Source organism: Herpailurus yagouaroundi, unplaced genomic scaffold (genome assembly GCF_014898765.1).
Source record: "Herpailurus yagouaroundi ecotype Mexico unplaced genomic scaffold, PumYag 162, whole genome shotgun sequence".
NCBI lineage: Eukaryota > Metazoa > Chordata > Mammalia > Carnivora > Felidae > Herpailurus > Herpailurus yagouaroundi.
Window position 1 is genome coordinate 59,756,763 of NW_024412403.1, and position 14,377 is coordinate 59,771,139.

General features: G+C 39.6%; 1 protein-coding gene across 6 annotated transcripts in view; it reads right to left on the reverse strand.

Annotated features, from left to right (window-relative positions):
- BTLA (B and T lymphocyte associated) overlaps positions 1 to 13,554 on the reverse strand; it is a 39,462-nt gene extending 25,908 nt beyond the window's left edge. For 2 of the 6 annotated variants that reach the window (XM_040484501.1, XM_040484495.1), the window contains exon 1: positions 13,016 to 13,547. In XM_040484501.1, the coding sequence (XP_040340435.1) occupies positions 13,016 to 13,103 (88 nt within the window). In that variant the 5' untranslated portion in view covers positions 13,104 to 13,547. Of the gene's footprint in view, positions 1 to 13,015 lie in introns of all 6 variants that reach the window. The other 4 variants (XM_040484496.1, XM_040484500.1, XM_040484498.1 and 1 more) reach the window with 4 other exon arrangements.
- Positions 13,555 to 14,377: the final 823 nt, after the last annotated feature.

Consider the following 14,377-nt stretch of genomic DNA (forward strand, 5'->3'; position numbering starts at 1 on the left):
CAAGGGGCTTGCCTTCTAATGGGAAATAAAGATGTTTGACAAACGAGAGAATGAAATAACACTATAAAGAGGTGTAACTTCGCTTGTGTGTACAGAGGCTTAACTTCAGCTGGGACTATTGGGATAAGGCTTGACGGAAAGGTTACATACTTTGAGCTGAACCTTAGTGAATGAATAGCCCTTTGATAATCAGCAGTGAATGGGACAGGGGAGGTATTTTAAGACTGAGCACACGGAAGGGCAAAGGCAGAGAAGCCAGAAATCTCATGGCAAATTCAAGGAATCGAAACTCATTTCGATCATGCTTTTCTCAAATAGTGACATGGAAACCACTGGTTGTTTCAGAATAAATGCAATAGCGTTAGGAAGAACACACTAAAAGTTTGCTTATTCACCATGAGAAAATACAGAGCCTGATTCTTTTGGGATATTTATAAAAGTCATGTAAATAGCTAAAAATTGGAATATTTATTCAAACATGGTTGTTCAAATACTAACACATTGTGTGATGGTGAGATAGCCACCCAGTCTCTCTGGTCCTCAATCTCTGTAAAACAGGATGAAAATAGGAAAATTCTTACCCACCATCCTCTCCTACACAAACACATACACAACTTCATCTCCCTCAGTGTGTGACCGATGTGATAAAACCAGCTCTAAGTCTCTCTTTTTACTACAGTACGTTACCTTTCCATTTAGCCATCAGCTCTCACCCAATGCTAGTAGCACAAGTGAATATCCCTTCTAGTCCCAACCTGTGTGGTTATGTGGTTGAGGGGAGTGCACAGAGCAGGGTAGGCAAGGAGAGCCAGCTGATGGTCCCAACCACGTCACTGACTCTCCTAATGGGATTACAGAAACATCACGGTGGTTCCTGCATACTCTTATCAGCAGGGCAAGGATCAGTGACTGTCACATTGACTGGCACAGGGATTTTTCTTGAATGGAGGAATGAATAGACAAATGAAGCCTTGCCAACAGGCACTAAAAGTCATCAAGAATATTCACTTTTCGTACAAAGAAAGTATTAACACTTCCCTGAGACTCAAGCGGATGTTTGTAGCACAGCAATACTGCACAGAGCTAAATGGCACCATTGCAAGTCTCCATCGGACAGGCACGTGGACACTTTGCTGCTTGTCCTGAATTATGAATAGCTATTTCATGGCATTTAGGAAATCAAAAGCTGTACCCAAGGGGTTTGTCTTGTGAAACAATTATTTTCTAAAGAGAGGTGAAGATTGCAGTTGTTTTTGTTTGGGATGTATCAGCTAACATTAATTGTTCCTGCTGTTATTCTCAAACATTCATACTAATGCATAGGGAATTTTCAACGCTAAAAATAATTCAAATAAACATATGCAGTAAAAGAATGAAATTTCTACCATCCTCAGTGTTTCCTGTGATGAAGTATCTCTTTTTAAGTAACTGTAGGTTTAGGAAGACTTACATTTAAAAAATCCTTATGAAAACCATGACTGTTTAGCACAGCATGCATATTCCATGACCAGGGTATACCTAGCATATTTGATGCCCAGAGTGCATCATTTAAAAAAATTTTTTTAATGTTTTAATTTATTTTTGAAGGAGAGAGAGAGAGAGAGAGAGAGAGAGCATGAGCAGGGGAGGGCCGGGGGGTGGGGGGGGAGAACACAGAATCTGAGCAGGCTCCAGGTTCTGAGCTGCCAGCACAGAGTCCGATGAGGGGCTCAGACTCACAAACTGTGAGATCATGACCTGAGCCGAAGTCGGACACTTAACTGACTGAGCCACCCAGGTGCCCCTGAGAGTGCATTATCTCTTCCTCTATATGGAAAAATGTATTCGGAAATCATGAAATGAAACAAACCATAAAATGGCCAAAAAATAAATATTCATTCCACTTCATATATAAAATCATGCAAATTAAAAAATACTTTTAAAATATTAGAATACAAAAAAGAAAAAATGCACAGCTATTTATTTAATAATTTTATTAAATTAAATTTAAAATAATTAAATTTATTTAATAAACAGTGTGAACTTTGATACAGTCTGATATAGTTTATATAAGTAATTTTCCAGTGACTAACAAATGAATTTTATTAAAACTAAAATTCTACAAAAGATACAATTTAGGCAATTACTCAATTGTACCCTGAATGTGAAGTTTTATTTTGATTCATTCTTTAAGTTTAAAACAACACTTGAAGGGGGCGTCTGGGGGGCTCAGTCAGTTAAGCAACCAACTTTGGTTCAGGTCATGGTCTCCTGGTTCATGGGTTTGAGCCCCGTGTCAGGCTCTGTGCTGACAGCTTGGAGCCTGGAGCCTGGAGCCTGGAGCCTGCTTTGGATTCTGTGTCTCCCTCTTTGCCTTTTCCCCACTGGTGCTCTGTTTCTCTACGTGTCTCAAAAATAAACACTCAAAACTTTTTTAAAATAAGTATAACAACACTTGGAGGAGAAGAATACATTGAAGTTGTATAGATAATAATAAAACATGAAGTCTTAAACTTTGAAACTAAAGTTCATACTTGGAAACAAATTACACTGCACAGTTGGAACTCATTGTTTTAGATTTAATTAATTAATTAATTAATTTTAAGAAAGAAAGAGAACATGAGTGGGGCAGGGGAAGAGAAAGAAGGAAAAAGAGAAGCCCAACCCGGGGCCCAATCCCATGACCTGAGCCAAAATCAGATCCCAAACTGGGATCATGACCTGAGCCAAAATCAAGAGTGAGACATTCAACCGACTGAGCCATCCAGGCTCCCCTCACTGTTCTAGATTTTAAATAAATAAATATTCAAAGTGGTTGGGTAGGATGAAAGCAATGAAATGGCTCACATTCTGTTTCTTTGGTTTCATAATCACAGTGGTATTGTTGTTTATTTAAAATCTACTCTGGAAATGAAGGAATATGTAGTGTCACAGGGATCAGAGACACAAGCTGCTTAGAGCAAGCTCCAGCGATTTTGAATGTTATAAATTTACTCATGAAACGAACACACGAATTTGTAGGCGTCCAGAGCCAACTCCATCATGAGGAAGTTCTTTGAGTTAGCTTTCATGTAGAATGCAATGTTTATCAAAAGGGAAGTCCTAAAAATGTGCTAATTTGAAATTTACATACATATTATTTAGAGTAATTATTCAGAATTTAGACCAAAGATATTATGAGGGGGAAGAATATTTTATCACTCATATTGTTCAGAATTACTGGTATATGGTGATAATTAGAAGTACCTTTATTTGTTTTTAAATTCTGTACAGATAATGTCCCCTTAATGCCCACACCCAGGGGTGTGGGCAAACCCCTGTCTATGACTACTTAGTAACCTGACAGTTTCTAGTGCAAAAGTAATGCAAAGAGACTTCCATTGCTCTTCAATTTTCCCTTCAGATCTTTTTTTTTTTTTTTTTTTTTTTTTTTTTTGTTATCCTACACAAGATACAATCCCTCAGAGCTTTCAAATTTCCAAGGAGGGAGACTTCTGGCCAGGTCAGTCATGAAAGGCTTCAAGGAGGAGGTTGAATCCCCTCCAGCCTCAAACCCACCCTGGGGCAAAGCTAGCCCACCTTCTATTATCACAGCATGATACCTTCACCTACCTATGACATGGTCTGAACCTGGGAGCCCTCTTGGTTCTTTCCTCCTTCCTGCCCCATTCCATCAGTCATAAGGTTAAGTTGATTCAGCATCCGAAATATCTTTCAAATTTGTTTCCATGACACTGTCTTAATTTGGGTTTTATTTTGTTTCATGTGGATTGATTGTCATAGCCCACCAACTAGTCTCCTACAGTCCAAACTTGGCCTTGTTCCCCTCCCCCACCCCATTTATTTTCCACATCATTGTCACAGTTTGCATTCTTTTTTTTTTTTTTAAGTTTATTTATTTACTTAAGATGGGTGGGGGAGAGCAGAGAGAGGGAGTGAGAGAGAAGTCCAAGCAGGTCTGCAGTGTGAGCACAGAGCCTGATGTTGGGTTCAAACCCACAAACTGTGATCATGAAACCAAGAATCGGTCGCTTAACTGACTGAACCACCCAGGTGCCCCACAGTTTGTATTCTTGAAAGTAAAATCCAGTTGTAAGATTTGTGTCTAAAACCCTCCAGAGACTCTTCAACACCTGTAAGAAATGTCCAGACTTCATCAAATGAAATTTGGCCCCTGCTTCCTTATGCGAACTCACTGCACCCCCATCCTCCAGTCACCCAAGCCCACTTGACATCCCCCTACTCCACGAACGTCTCAGGCTGTTCTGTGTGACAGGCAGCATTCTTTTATAATTAAATGTGTGTGTGCATCTGTCTTTCTATCAGGGCCACAACTTTCTTGATGAGCTACTACCTGTCTCTGCAGGAGGAGGTGGCCTTAGAAAACGTATGAAAGGAAGAAGGCATGATGTAGCCCGAGACTGAACAAAGAGAGCTCAGGAAGAGAAAAATTTCCTGTTCACAACTCTGACTAATGCTTTCTATGCACTAAGGGTGCAGAGTAGACACCTCTGAGTTCTTACAAAGGTGGCCTACAAGGCACTGAGGTGAAGAATATATGCATCTCAATATACCCTACAGTGGTTAAGTTATAACCACTAAAGAAAAATTAGACCTTACAAGTATACAGTGTGGGAAGGCCTGATTTATGTCCACTCAGGGGTGATATTCAAAGTACTTAGCAAGTGATACTCTGTGGTCATTTAGATACCTGGATCCAGCCAATCAGAAAGGTGTGCCAGCCACAAACAACTACACGGGCCAGTACCTTCCAGCTGAGCAAGTGTATTTGCAGGTATGAATACCATCAGGAGCCAGGGAGGGTAGATAAATATGTTAGCTCTTAAAAAAAAAAAAAACAACAGAGTTTTGTGATTATGAATTTTATGTGAAGTAATTATTTCTTTTTTTAAAGACCATGTACCTTGATTATAAGTATCACCATGAGGAAAATCCCAACTACGATTCACTCTTTCTCCATAGAAAAATTCTTACATATGGAAGGTTCAAAATGGTTACATGTACTGAAAGAAATGAATGACTGTAACAAATGCAGGCTGCCTTAATTTGAGATAAGACAGAGTTAAACATAAAAGCGCAAATAATTTTTGAAAACTACAATGGTTATGAAAGGTATAATACATCAATAATTTTCTGTGTCACGAAGCAGGATTTTCGTTTCTGTCAGAAGATATTGTGATAGACAAACACGAAAAAACAAAAACTTCGGACACAGGGCGGGGGTGGGAGCTACAAAAGGAGAAAAGTCTTCAGACTTAAGAGGAAAACAAGCCTTCAGAGGGTCATGGTGGTACAACTTGCCTTACTTTCGAGGGCCTGTGTGATGGATGGCAGGGGAGGTCTGATGACCACCAGGGAAGGGAAACAAGGGCTTCTTCCCTTATAAATTGGTATGGGCTTAGGGGCCCCCTGAGGCAGCGGAATGAACAAAGTCAAGGCCAATTCATGCACAGCAACAGCAGCCATGTGATCACACATCAAAGATTCTGAAGGACATCCACCTGGACACCTTAAGGAATCCCATGAACAGCATCAGAAAGCCCACGTGGCATAGTTCTCATCATAAGCTAGCTGGCTGGCATAGCCTCGGAAAATCACAAATGTGGTGACATGAGATGAAGTTCCACCTCATACAGATGCCACTGTTTTAATGTTGTATCACGTAGTGTTGATTATACTTATTACTTTAACTCTCTGGTAAACACACCCACTACATATGTCAGGTATCCCCAGAAGTTCTAGGAATACCTGGGAAATGTATTGTATGCGTGCAATGTTAAAACAGAGCTCCTATTGTAAAGAGAACATCGGTAATCTAAGCAAAACCTTGTGACATGATCTCAGGGGTACAATGAAAACTGACCGAGCCTCAGTCCCTACCACAAGATGAAAGCTACTCACTCACATATATCTACCTGACAAACAACAATGTAATAGAGATCAAAGACATAGAAGTAGTATGAAATAGTAGTTCAGATTTTTCTTCTTCTCTGTGATTATTGTGTGATACTGATCTTCAGATGGGGATAGGCATCTGTTCCCTGTCCAAACACACACATGCAAACATGCACACATACAGAGAGAGAGAGAGAGAGAGAGAGAGAGAGAGGAAGAAACTCATATAATATAAAGTTTCTATAGCAAAAAGGGAACTGGAAAGAATTAAGGAATTAACTTCACAACAAGAGTATGCATAGTACAAATCCATATTTATTCCCTTTGCTTAAAAAAACAAAAGAAATGAGAAAATTGAATTTTCACAATCATCTCCATTATTGTTTCCTCTTTATTTTTATTCTTTTTTCATTTTTTAACATTTATTCATTTTTGAGAGACAGAGAGAGACAGAGCATGAGTGGGGGAGGGGCCAAGAGAGAGGGAGACACAGAATCTGAAACAGGCTCCATGCTCTGAGCTATTAGCACAGAGCCCAAAGCGGGCCTTGAACTCACAGACTGCGAGATCATGACCTGAGCTGAAGTTGGACGCTTACCCAATTGAGCCACCCAGATGCCCCTACTATTTCCTCTTGAAAATTTTTGTTATACTGGTATGTGAAAACATTCTTTAAGTTTGCTTTCATGTGGTATTTATTCAGCACACTTTGAGGCAATTTCTTCTAGGCCTAGAATTTCTCATTGTGCGATATGACTATTTGAAGGAAAATTTGAAGTCTGTCTCTTCAACCTAGTTTTATTGAGCAATTTGAGACTTTATGCCATATATCTCTTGGTTTTATCCAGTCTGGGATAATTCTAAAATTGTTTTGTCTTAAAATAGTCATTTTAGTATTTGCCATAGCTTTGTAAGTTAGCAAAACTTACAAAGCACCTGTGTCATTCCCTCTCCCTGAGAGGACAGGACCCACAGAGAGCTTTAGTGATCATCAGGTCAGACAGCACCCGGATAGTGGAAGCCACCTCCAGAATCACTGCTTCACATTCATTGCTGCTTGCGCACAAGCACATGGCACCTTGCGTTATCAAGGTGCTGCAGACTCATCCTCCAGATGGGAGGAAGATAGGGATATAGCTAATATTTTTGAATTCTTATTATGTGCTATTCACTTTTAGGTACCATGCATATATCGTTTCATTTGATCCTTAAAATTAGTATCTTTATATTTAAGTGGGAGAAACCAAGTATTAGAGAAGCTAAGCCACTTTCTTAAGACAACCAGCTGGTGGGAGGCAGAGCCAGGACCAGGATTGAGTCTAGGCCTGGCTAACTCCACAGCATGAGCCCTTACCTGCCAGGATAGTTGTGGAAGGAAATGAGAACACACAGGAAGAGTTCTTAGCACTGTGCTTGGTTTGTAATAAACAACAATAAGTACCAGGTATTATTATTTGTTTAGGGAAGGGACACAGCAGTTGAGCAAAGCCTACGGGTGGCAGAGACAAGATAGAAACCAGAAGGCCTGCCCTAAGCGCCTCTGCTCTGAGCAGTTATTCCCAACTGTGTTCAAGGATCAGCAGCGATGCATAATGACTGGTATATACATTGGGCAAACAGATATAATAGACATAGAAAAGGCAGTGTATCCCATAGGAAAATGTCCTTTTGTGTGAGAGATGAACTCCTACTGGATTATACTAACCAGCAAAGCCAGCCTTGGCCAAAAGTGGGAAGTAAAACTACCTTTGACTTTGGATATTTTTCTAAGATTTCTCTCAGTACTTCTCCATTATGTCTCTACCAAGTGATAAATGTCTCTTTGTCACGGACTGTCTCTCCAGCCAAAGGATTCGTGTGTGTTCCATTTCTGCAGAGTCCTGCCCACTCTATTTGACAAGAATGAGTATCTAGTGCAGTTCGTTGGCCAATTCTGCAATCTTCTCAATGGAGTAGCAAATGTTTTTAGCCAGTTTAATGGGCTGTAAAGAACAATGACTCATACTGACAATTTAAAGAATAGTTCTGGAAGACTTTGACTGCCTGCTATATAGATGGGCCCTTTCCTTCAGAAATGCTAGGCCCTCCACCTTGATCACAGTGCCTTCTGGAAGAAAATCAGTGCAGAAAAAGCCTAGAGCATACCTTAGAAGCCATGTCCAGTAGTATCAAAGAGAGCTTCGTCATTGTATCAGAAACCAGCAAAAGTATTTCTATATATTGCCTTCAGTGATAATGTAGTTACTTGTGAGCTCAGAGTAAGTGTGGGTTATGTGTTACTCCAAAGACCCAGGGAACGTCCATCTTGACTTCTTTGCCAGGTACTTCCTCACCTTCCTAATGCACCCTACCACAGAGATCACAATGAGATTCACTGGCTTTTTCAAAACCGAAGAAGATACTTAACAATATCCATGTGAGCAGAAACTGCCAATTGTCCCCCAACATTAATTATCTTCCTTTAATATGGTTGAAGAAAATGAAATAGGGCCATGACCACTCAGCTAGAACCTAAATACCCCAGCCTGCCTTATAGCCACTTCTGGACAATGAGCTATTTGTAACATATGTGAGTTCCAGGTTGATCTCACAACATAAATATGGCTAACAGGAAGGAGAAAAGGAGAAGTTAGCTACACCAGCTAAACCTGAGGTTTCCCTATGACTGACCCAGATGACCCCTCCAACATTCTCATGGACTCTGTTCAAAGTGAACCTCAAATTATACATGTTTAGATTCTGAGCATATGAAAATGATAGCCCTGCAGGTGTACAAAAAGACACACGCACACAATAATTTCTTCCACAGAGATAAGCATGTAAATCAGAGCCTATAACCATGAGAGGATAGGTGGATAATATTGAGCTTATTTGGAAGTAAGGGAGTGAGGAATATTACAAAAGTGATGCAAATTACATATGACAGAACAGGTTGCTGACACAATGTAACTCAAGTCACATGACTACCAAACTCTTATTGTTATTTATTGGTAACTGTGGATGATCTTAGACGATGATATGGAATTTATAGGCAACTTTTCTCAACCCCAAATGAGAGATGGTCTCCCAATACTACTTTAAGGGAATTATCAAGCTAATTAAATTTTGAACTAAAGGAAAAAAACAAACAACATTATTAGCTGAATTTACACAACACTTAGTGATGCATCAAGTAAGTCATGGGAAATCCTCAAGATATAAAGGTTAAAATTAATATGTTCTAAGTGTTTTACAGAATTAATTCACTTAATACTCACAAAATCCCTATATTGGATCAGTGTCAATATTGTCCCATCACTTAGATGGGGAAACAGAACCAGAAAGATTATAGTTACAGGACCAGGAAATGGCAGAGATGGGACAGTAATCCAGATGGTCTGGCTCTAAAGTCCCTGATCCTAACCATTCTGCCACTACCTTTCCAAGAAACATAGGGAAAGACTGACTTAAGTTTTGGGCCTGATTATGAATGTCTGTGAACATTTTGCGTTCAATAATTTTGAACTCTTTTTTTTTTTTTTAATTTACTTTTGAGAGAGAGTGTGTGAATGGCAGTGGGTGGGGGACGGGGGCACAGAGAGAGAGGGGGACAGAGGATCCCAAGTGGACTCTGAACTCACAGCAGCAAGGCTTATGCAGGGCTCTAACTCATGAACATCGAGCTCATGACCTCAGCTGAAGTTGGATTCTCAACCAACTGATCCACCCAGGAGCCCCAACAATTCTGAACTCTTAAGATAAAACTTACAAATAAGGAAAATTAAGTAGGAAAGCCCCAGTGAAGCAAGATAACCAGCATTTGTCTTCAGTACGACAATAGAGAAAATTTTGATAGTGGAACAGATAAAGGAACTATTAATTAAAGAATTATCAGTGTTAGGAAAGTCTACTCAAGGCTCTTATCAGCACAGGAGTTCATCTTTTCACGCCTTAATCCACAAAGTCCTTTAGCTGCAGAATATATTCCTAGACATTTACGTAAAAAGTAATCATATTTTGTGGCAGACATTTTGATAATAACAAAGCACAGGCACTTGGCAGAAGATGGAGTTCTATCTCTAGCATACCATGTACACATTTCAATAGGAACAGATAGCTAGATCCATAGAAGTAAGTCTGAAAAAGACGCCGTGTTACAAAACAGAAACTTAAAAAATGATAGACAGGCACGGGACACCTTCTTCCCTGTTTCTGCCCAGACACAGGACATGGCCAGTTTGTGGTGGAGCGGCATACCCTGTGTGGGATGTGGGGTACGGATCCATGGGCCGTACTGAACTATCACAACGAAGGAGAAAGGACACAGGCAGGAGCCAAGTGGAGAGTGGCCCTAACTACTGCGTTCCCAGTGGAACTATAAGTGTCCACTGGTACTAGACTAGAAATTTTTTTTTAAATCACAGTAAGCAGCAAAGATTTACTACTGTCTTCATTTCAGACCATATATAGTGCTAAGAAATACCCACATATTAATTGCAGTACTCCTGCCTGCTTGAAGACAGAATCCTTGGTCCAAAGCCTTGTAGCTGGACCTGCTCCATGGTGATGCGTCTTCACCTGCAGCCTAGTTCTTTTTGGTATAATCTGCCCATCTGTGCATGAAGGGAAGGTGCTGACACCTTTATTACTTTCATCAGGACAGAAGTCATACCCAGATACCAAGAGGCAGAGTTCCCTCTGACTTTTTTGAGAAATACAAAAAGCAAGCAAGCATAATTTTAAGGAACAATTTTAAACAAGAAGTTTGTAGAGAACATAACATTTTTCCAACCTTATTACAGACACAGATTAATTCCTAGGAAGAGGCACACAGATCTCACATTGCTTTTAAGTGGATGGAAAGAAATCTATAAAAATTATTTTTAAGCCTTTTGAAACTCTGCCAGTGTAAAGAATTCAGTAGTTAAGTATAACATAGGAAACCCCCAAGATATGTAGGTTAACATGAATGTGGTTTTAAGGAACAGAGCCTTCAGCTCTGTCTGGAGGAACAAATTTCACCAAACATTTATCTCAACCTGTATCTTAAATGTAATGCAAGTCATGTTGCAATCTATCAACTGCTTTATAACATACCTGGCTGGCACTTTATCTGATGCTTTCTGTTTAATTTTCCAAATAACTCGATCCACTATAGTTGGGACTAAACATATTGTGCAACATATTTCATTTTTTCATTTTGTTTAGCTTTAAAAGCTCAACTATTTTAAATGATAATGTTAATGCTTATTTCCCATTTAACTGAATTTTTGGGAGGTTTGCTTGGTTTTGCTTAGCAAAAACACCGTTAACATTTGTCAGCTTTTATTATGTGCACTTTTTATACCTGGCACTTCACCCATATTATTGCATTTATAGTCTTCACAATAGGCCCATAATTTAGGTACAATTGTTATCTCTATCTTACAAATGAGGAAATGAAGAATAAGAGAGAAGAAGAAACTTAACCAAGGTCACACAGCAATGGGCAGAGCCAGTAAACAAACTCGGGCTTAACACCCATGTATGGTTTTATAAGCATATTGGGAAAGGAATAAAAGTTGTACCCCACCTCCAGGGTGAAATAGCACTGAAAATTCTTTTACTCCATTTCACACAAGATAGTTTATGTGTTCTTCAAATTGGTATGAATTCTGTTTTTTAATGTTTATTTTTGAGAGAGAGAGAGAGAGAGAGAGAGAGAGAGACAGAGAGAGACAGAGAGAGAGAGACAGAGCATGAGTAGGGGAAGGTCAGAGAGAGAGGGAGACAGAATCCAAGGCAGGCTCCAGGCTCTGAGCTGTCAGCACAGAGCCCGATGCAGGGCTCGAACCCACGAAATGTGAGATGATGACCTGAGCCAAAGTCAGATGCTTAACTGACTGAGCCATACAGGCACCCCAGAATTCTGTTTAATATTTGACTCCAGTTGTAACTGGGATTTTAGGCATCTGATGGAAAGTGAAAAACCCAGCCAGCCATCTAAGCACCCCATCAACGTAATACCAAATATTTGCACACATGAAAATGTTTAGGTGAATGGGAATTCTTACTTTGCACCTGGTTGTGAGCCATCCTTGCATCATGAAGACAAATTCCAAACCACACTGTTCCAAAATTTAAGATGACGTTCTATAGGATTTCAGCGACCATATTTTCTGATTTAAAACCACAGCACACAAACTAATATGAGTATGTGTATTTGCAGAGATAACAAGGCAGGATATTTGCAATCAGACCTGCGAACATCAGAAACACCTGCTAGCTATTTATAGCCTTTCCAATATATGGGCTCCTATATCCGTGTAAGGGAGCAAAGGAACTCACCAGAGGAAGAAATTGCTTTTTTGCCTGCATAAAATCTTTGCAGAAGAACACCATCTATGCAGAACCCAAGCTGTTTTCTATATCATATGACACCCAAGTAGGAACCATCCTCTTTCAGCCTAATAGAAGCAATGACAGAATGCTCCAATCCTAGATTTCTGAGCATTTTCTCTTTCAGTATTCTCCAGGTGCACACCCCACTGAAGCAAATAATACAACTTTATTTAGTGACACTATTCAAGAGTAACCAGAGTCAGATATAACCTCAGTTATCCAGAGCATTTTTGCCAGAAATAGTGATAAATTTGTACTTTATTTAAACATCCGTCCAATTCTCTGTCCTTACTATCAGAACATGTTTTTTTTTTTTTTAGTTTTATTTGAGAGAGAGAGAGAGAGAGAGAGAGAGAGAGAGAGGGTGTGTGAGTGGGGGAGGGGCAGAGAGAGGGAGAGAGAGAGAATCCCAAGCAGGCTCCACACTGTCAGCACAGATCCCAATGCGGGATTCAATCCCATGAACTGTGAGATCATGACCTGAGCCGAAATTAAGAGTCGGACACTCAACCAACTGACCTGCCCAAGTGCCCCCCATCAGAACATGTTTTTAAGAAAATCAGCCATGCCATGACTTGAAAACGATGTTACTTAGTTTATGTTCTAAAATGTGCTCACTGAGCAAACCTCACTCTACGGTTTCATCTACCATTATCCACTTGACATAAATAATACATCCTGCTAACATCGGCAAGCAAAATTATTCCCTCCAACACCCTCTGGGAAATAAAACAAGACATTATTTAAGTAAGTGCCTTACCGTTGATACTCCAGATGCCCAGATGTGGGATTAGGAAGAGCACCCAGGACATTTTCTCAATTCCAAGCATGCCAGGTGATCTCTTCATTTCCTGTGCATATCAGGGATGGAAAAAGTCCAGTAGACTTCTCTTCTTTCCTTGAATTCCTCAGGCTTGGACCACGTTACCTACCTCAGTGACATCTGTGAGATACAGAAGAGCAAGGAGGCAGCAGAAGATAGTAGGAAGAGCTTGAATAAATTTGTAAAACAAAGTGAGCAGAAAGATTACGTGGTACTCTATTGTGTGGTTTTTGCTTCTTGTCAAATCGGCTTCTCACTTTCAAACGCTATGATCTGCAAAGCAGCTCAGTCCTTAACTTCTCCTTCCGCTTACCACCCTTTTTGCTCCACACTGAGGTTTTCTCATGTTCAGTGACATGAAAAATCAAACTTTAAAGAAGTCTATAGTGTTGCAATCTTTAGGTTGAGATTTCAATCACATTAAGTTCAGGGAATTCATGGTAAAAAGTACCTATGGTAAGTATGCCTTTTCCCATTTCATAGCTTTAGATTATGAAACTTCTTTTATGTAAAAGGTCTTAGATTTTTCTTCCCAAACATCATGTCATGGCAAGATGAGAATGCTTATTGTCATTACACCAGTGATTTATCTGAGGTTATGGAGAATATGAGTGACAGGAAGCACTTCCTCAACAGATGAGGGAAGGGCAAGTGTCTTTAATCTGTAGTTAGATATCAATGGAACAAGACCATCGTTAATATTAGCTACATGTTCTCTCTAAATAATAAAGTTCCGAGCTAAATGACATCTTGAATATCAATTAAAGGAAACTTCCATTTTCAACATTCTTCATGTGGTTATTGTCTGGATTAAACAGAATAGAAATAAGAGGAAGAAATGGAAAAGTTTAAGATCAGATAGCTCAGGGTGGAGGTAGGACTGTTTTCTCCAAGTTAGCTGTGCTTCTAATTATAGAAGCTAATTAAATTCACCCATTTGATATTCCAAATGAGAAACTGAGACTTGTGGCATCTCTGGTCATTGGCAGAAATTGACCTTGTAAGTCTTTCTCCCAGAGGCTGGTGATTTTCTAACAAGACCAAACTTCAATGGTTTTAAACAAGTTAAAAAAATAGTTATATTAATTTAAATAGATATTGTGTGATGGTTGGAGAAACCAAGATGAATGAGCCATTGTTCCTCATTTTATTTTATTTATTTTTATTTTTTTTTAATTTTTTTTTTTCAACGTTTATTTATTTTTGGGACAGAGAGAGACAGAGCATGAACGGGGGAGGGGCAGAGAGAGAGAAGAAGACACAGAATCGGAAACAGGCTCCAGGCTCTGAGCCATCAGC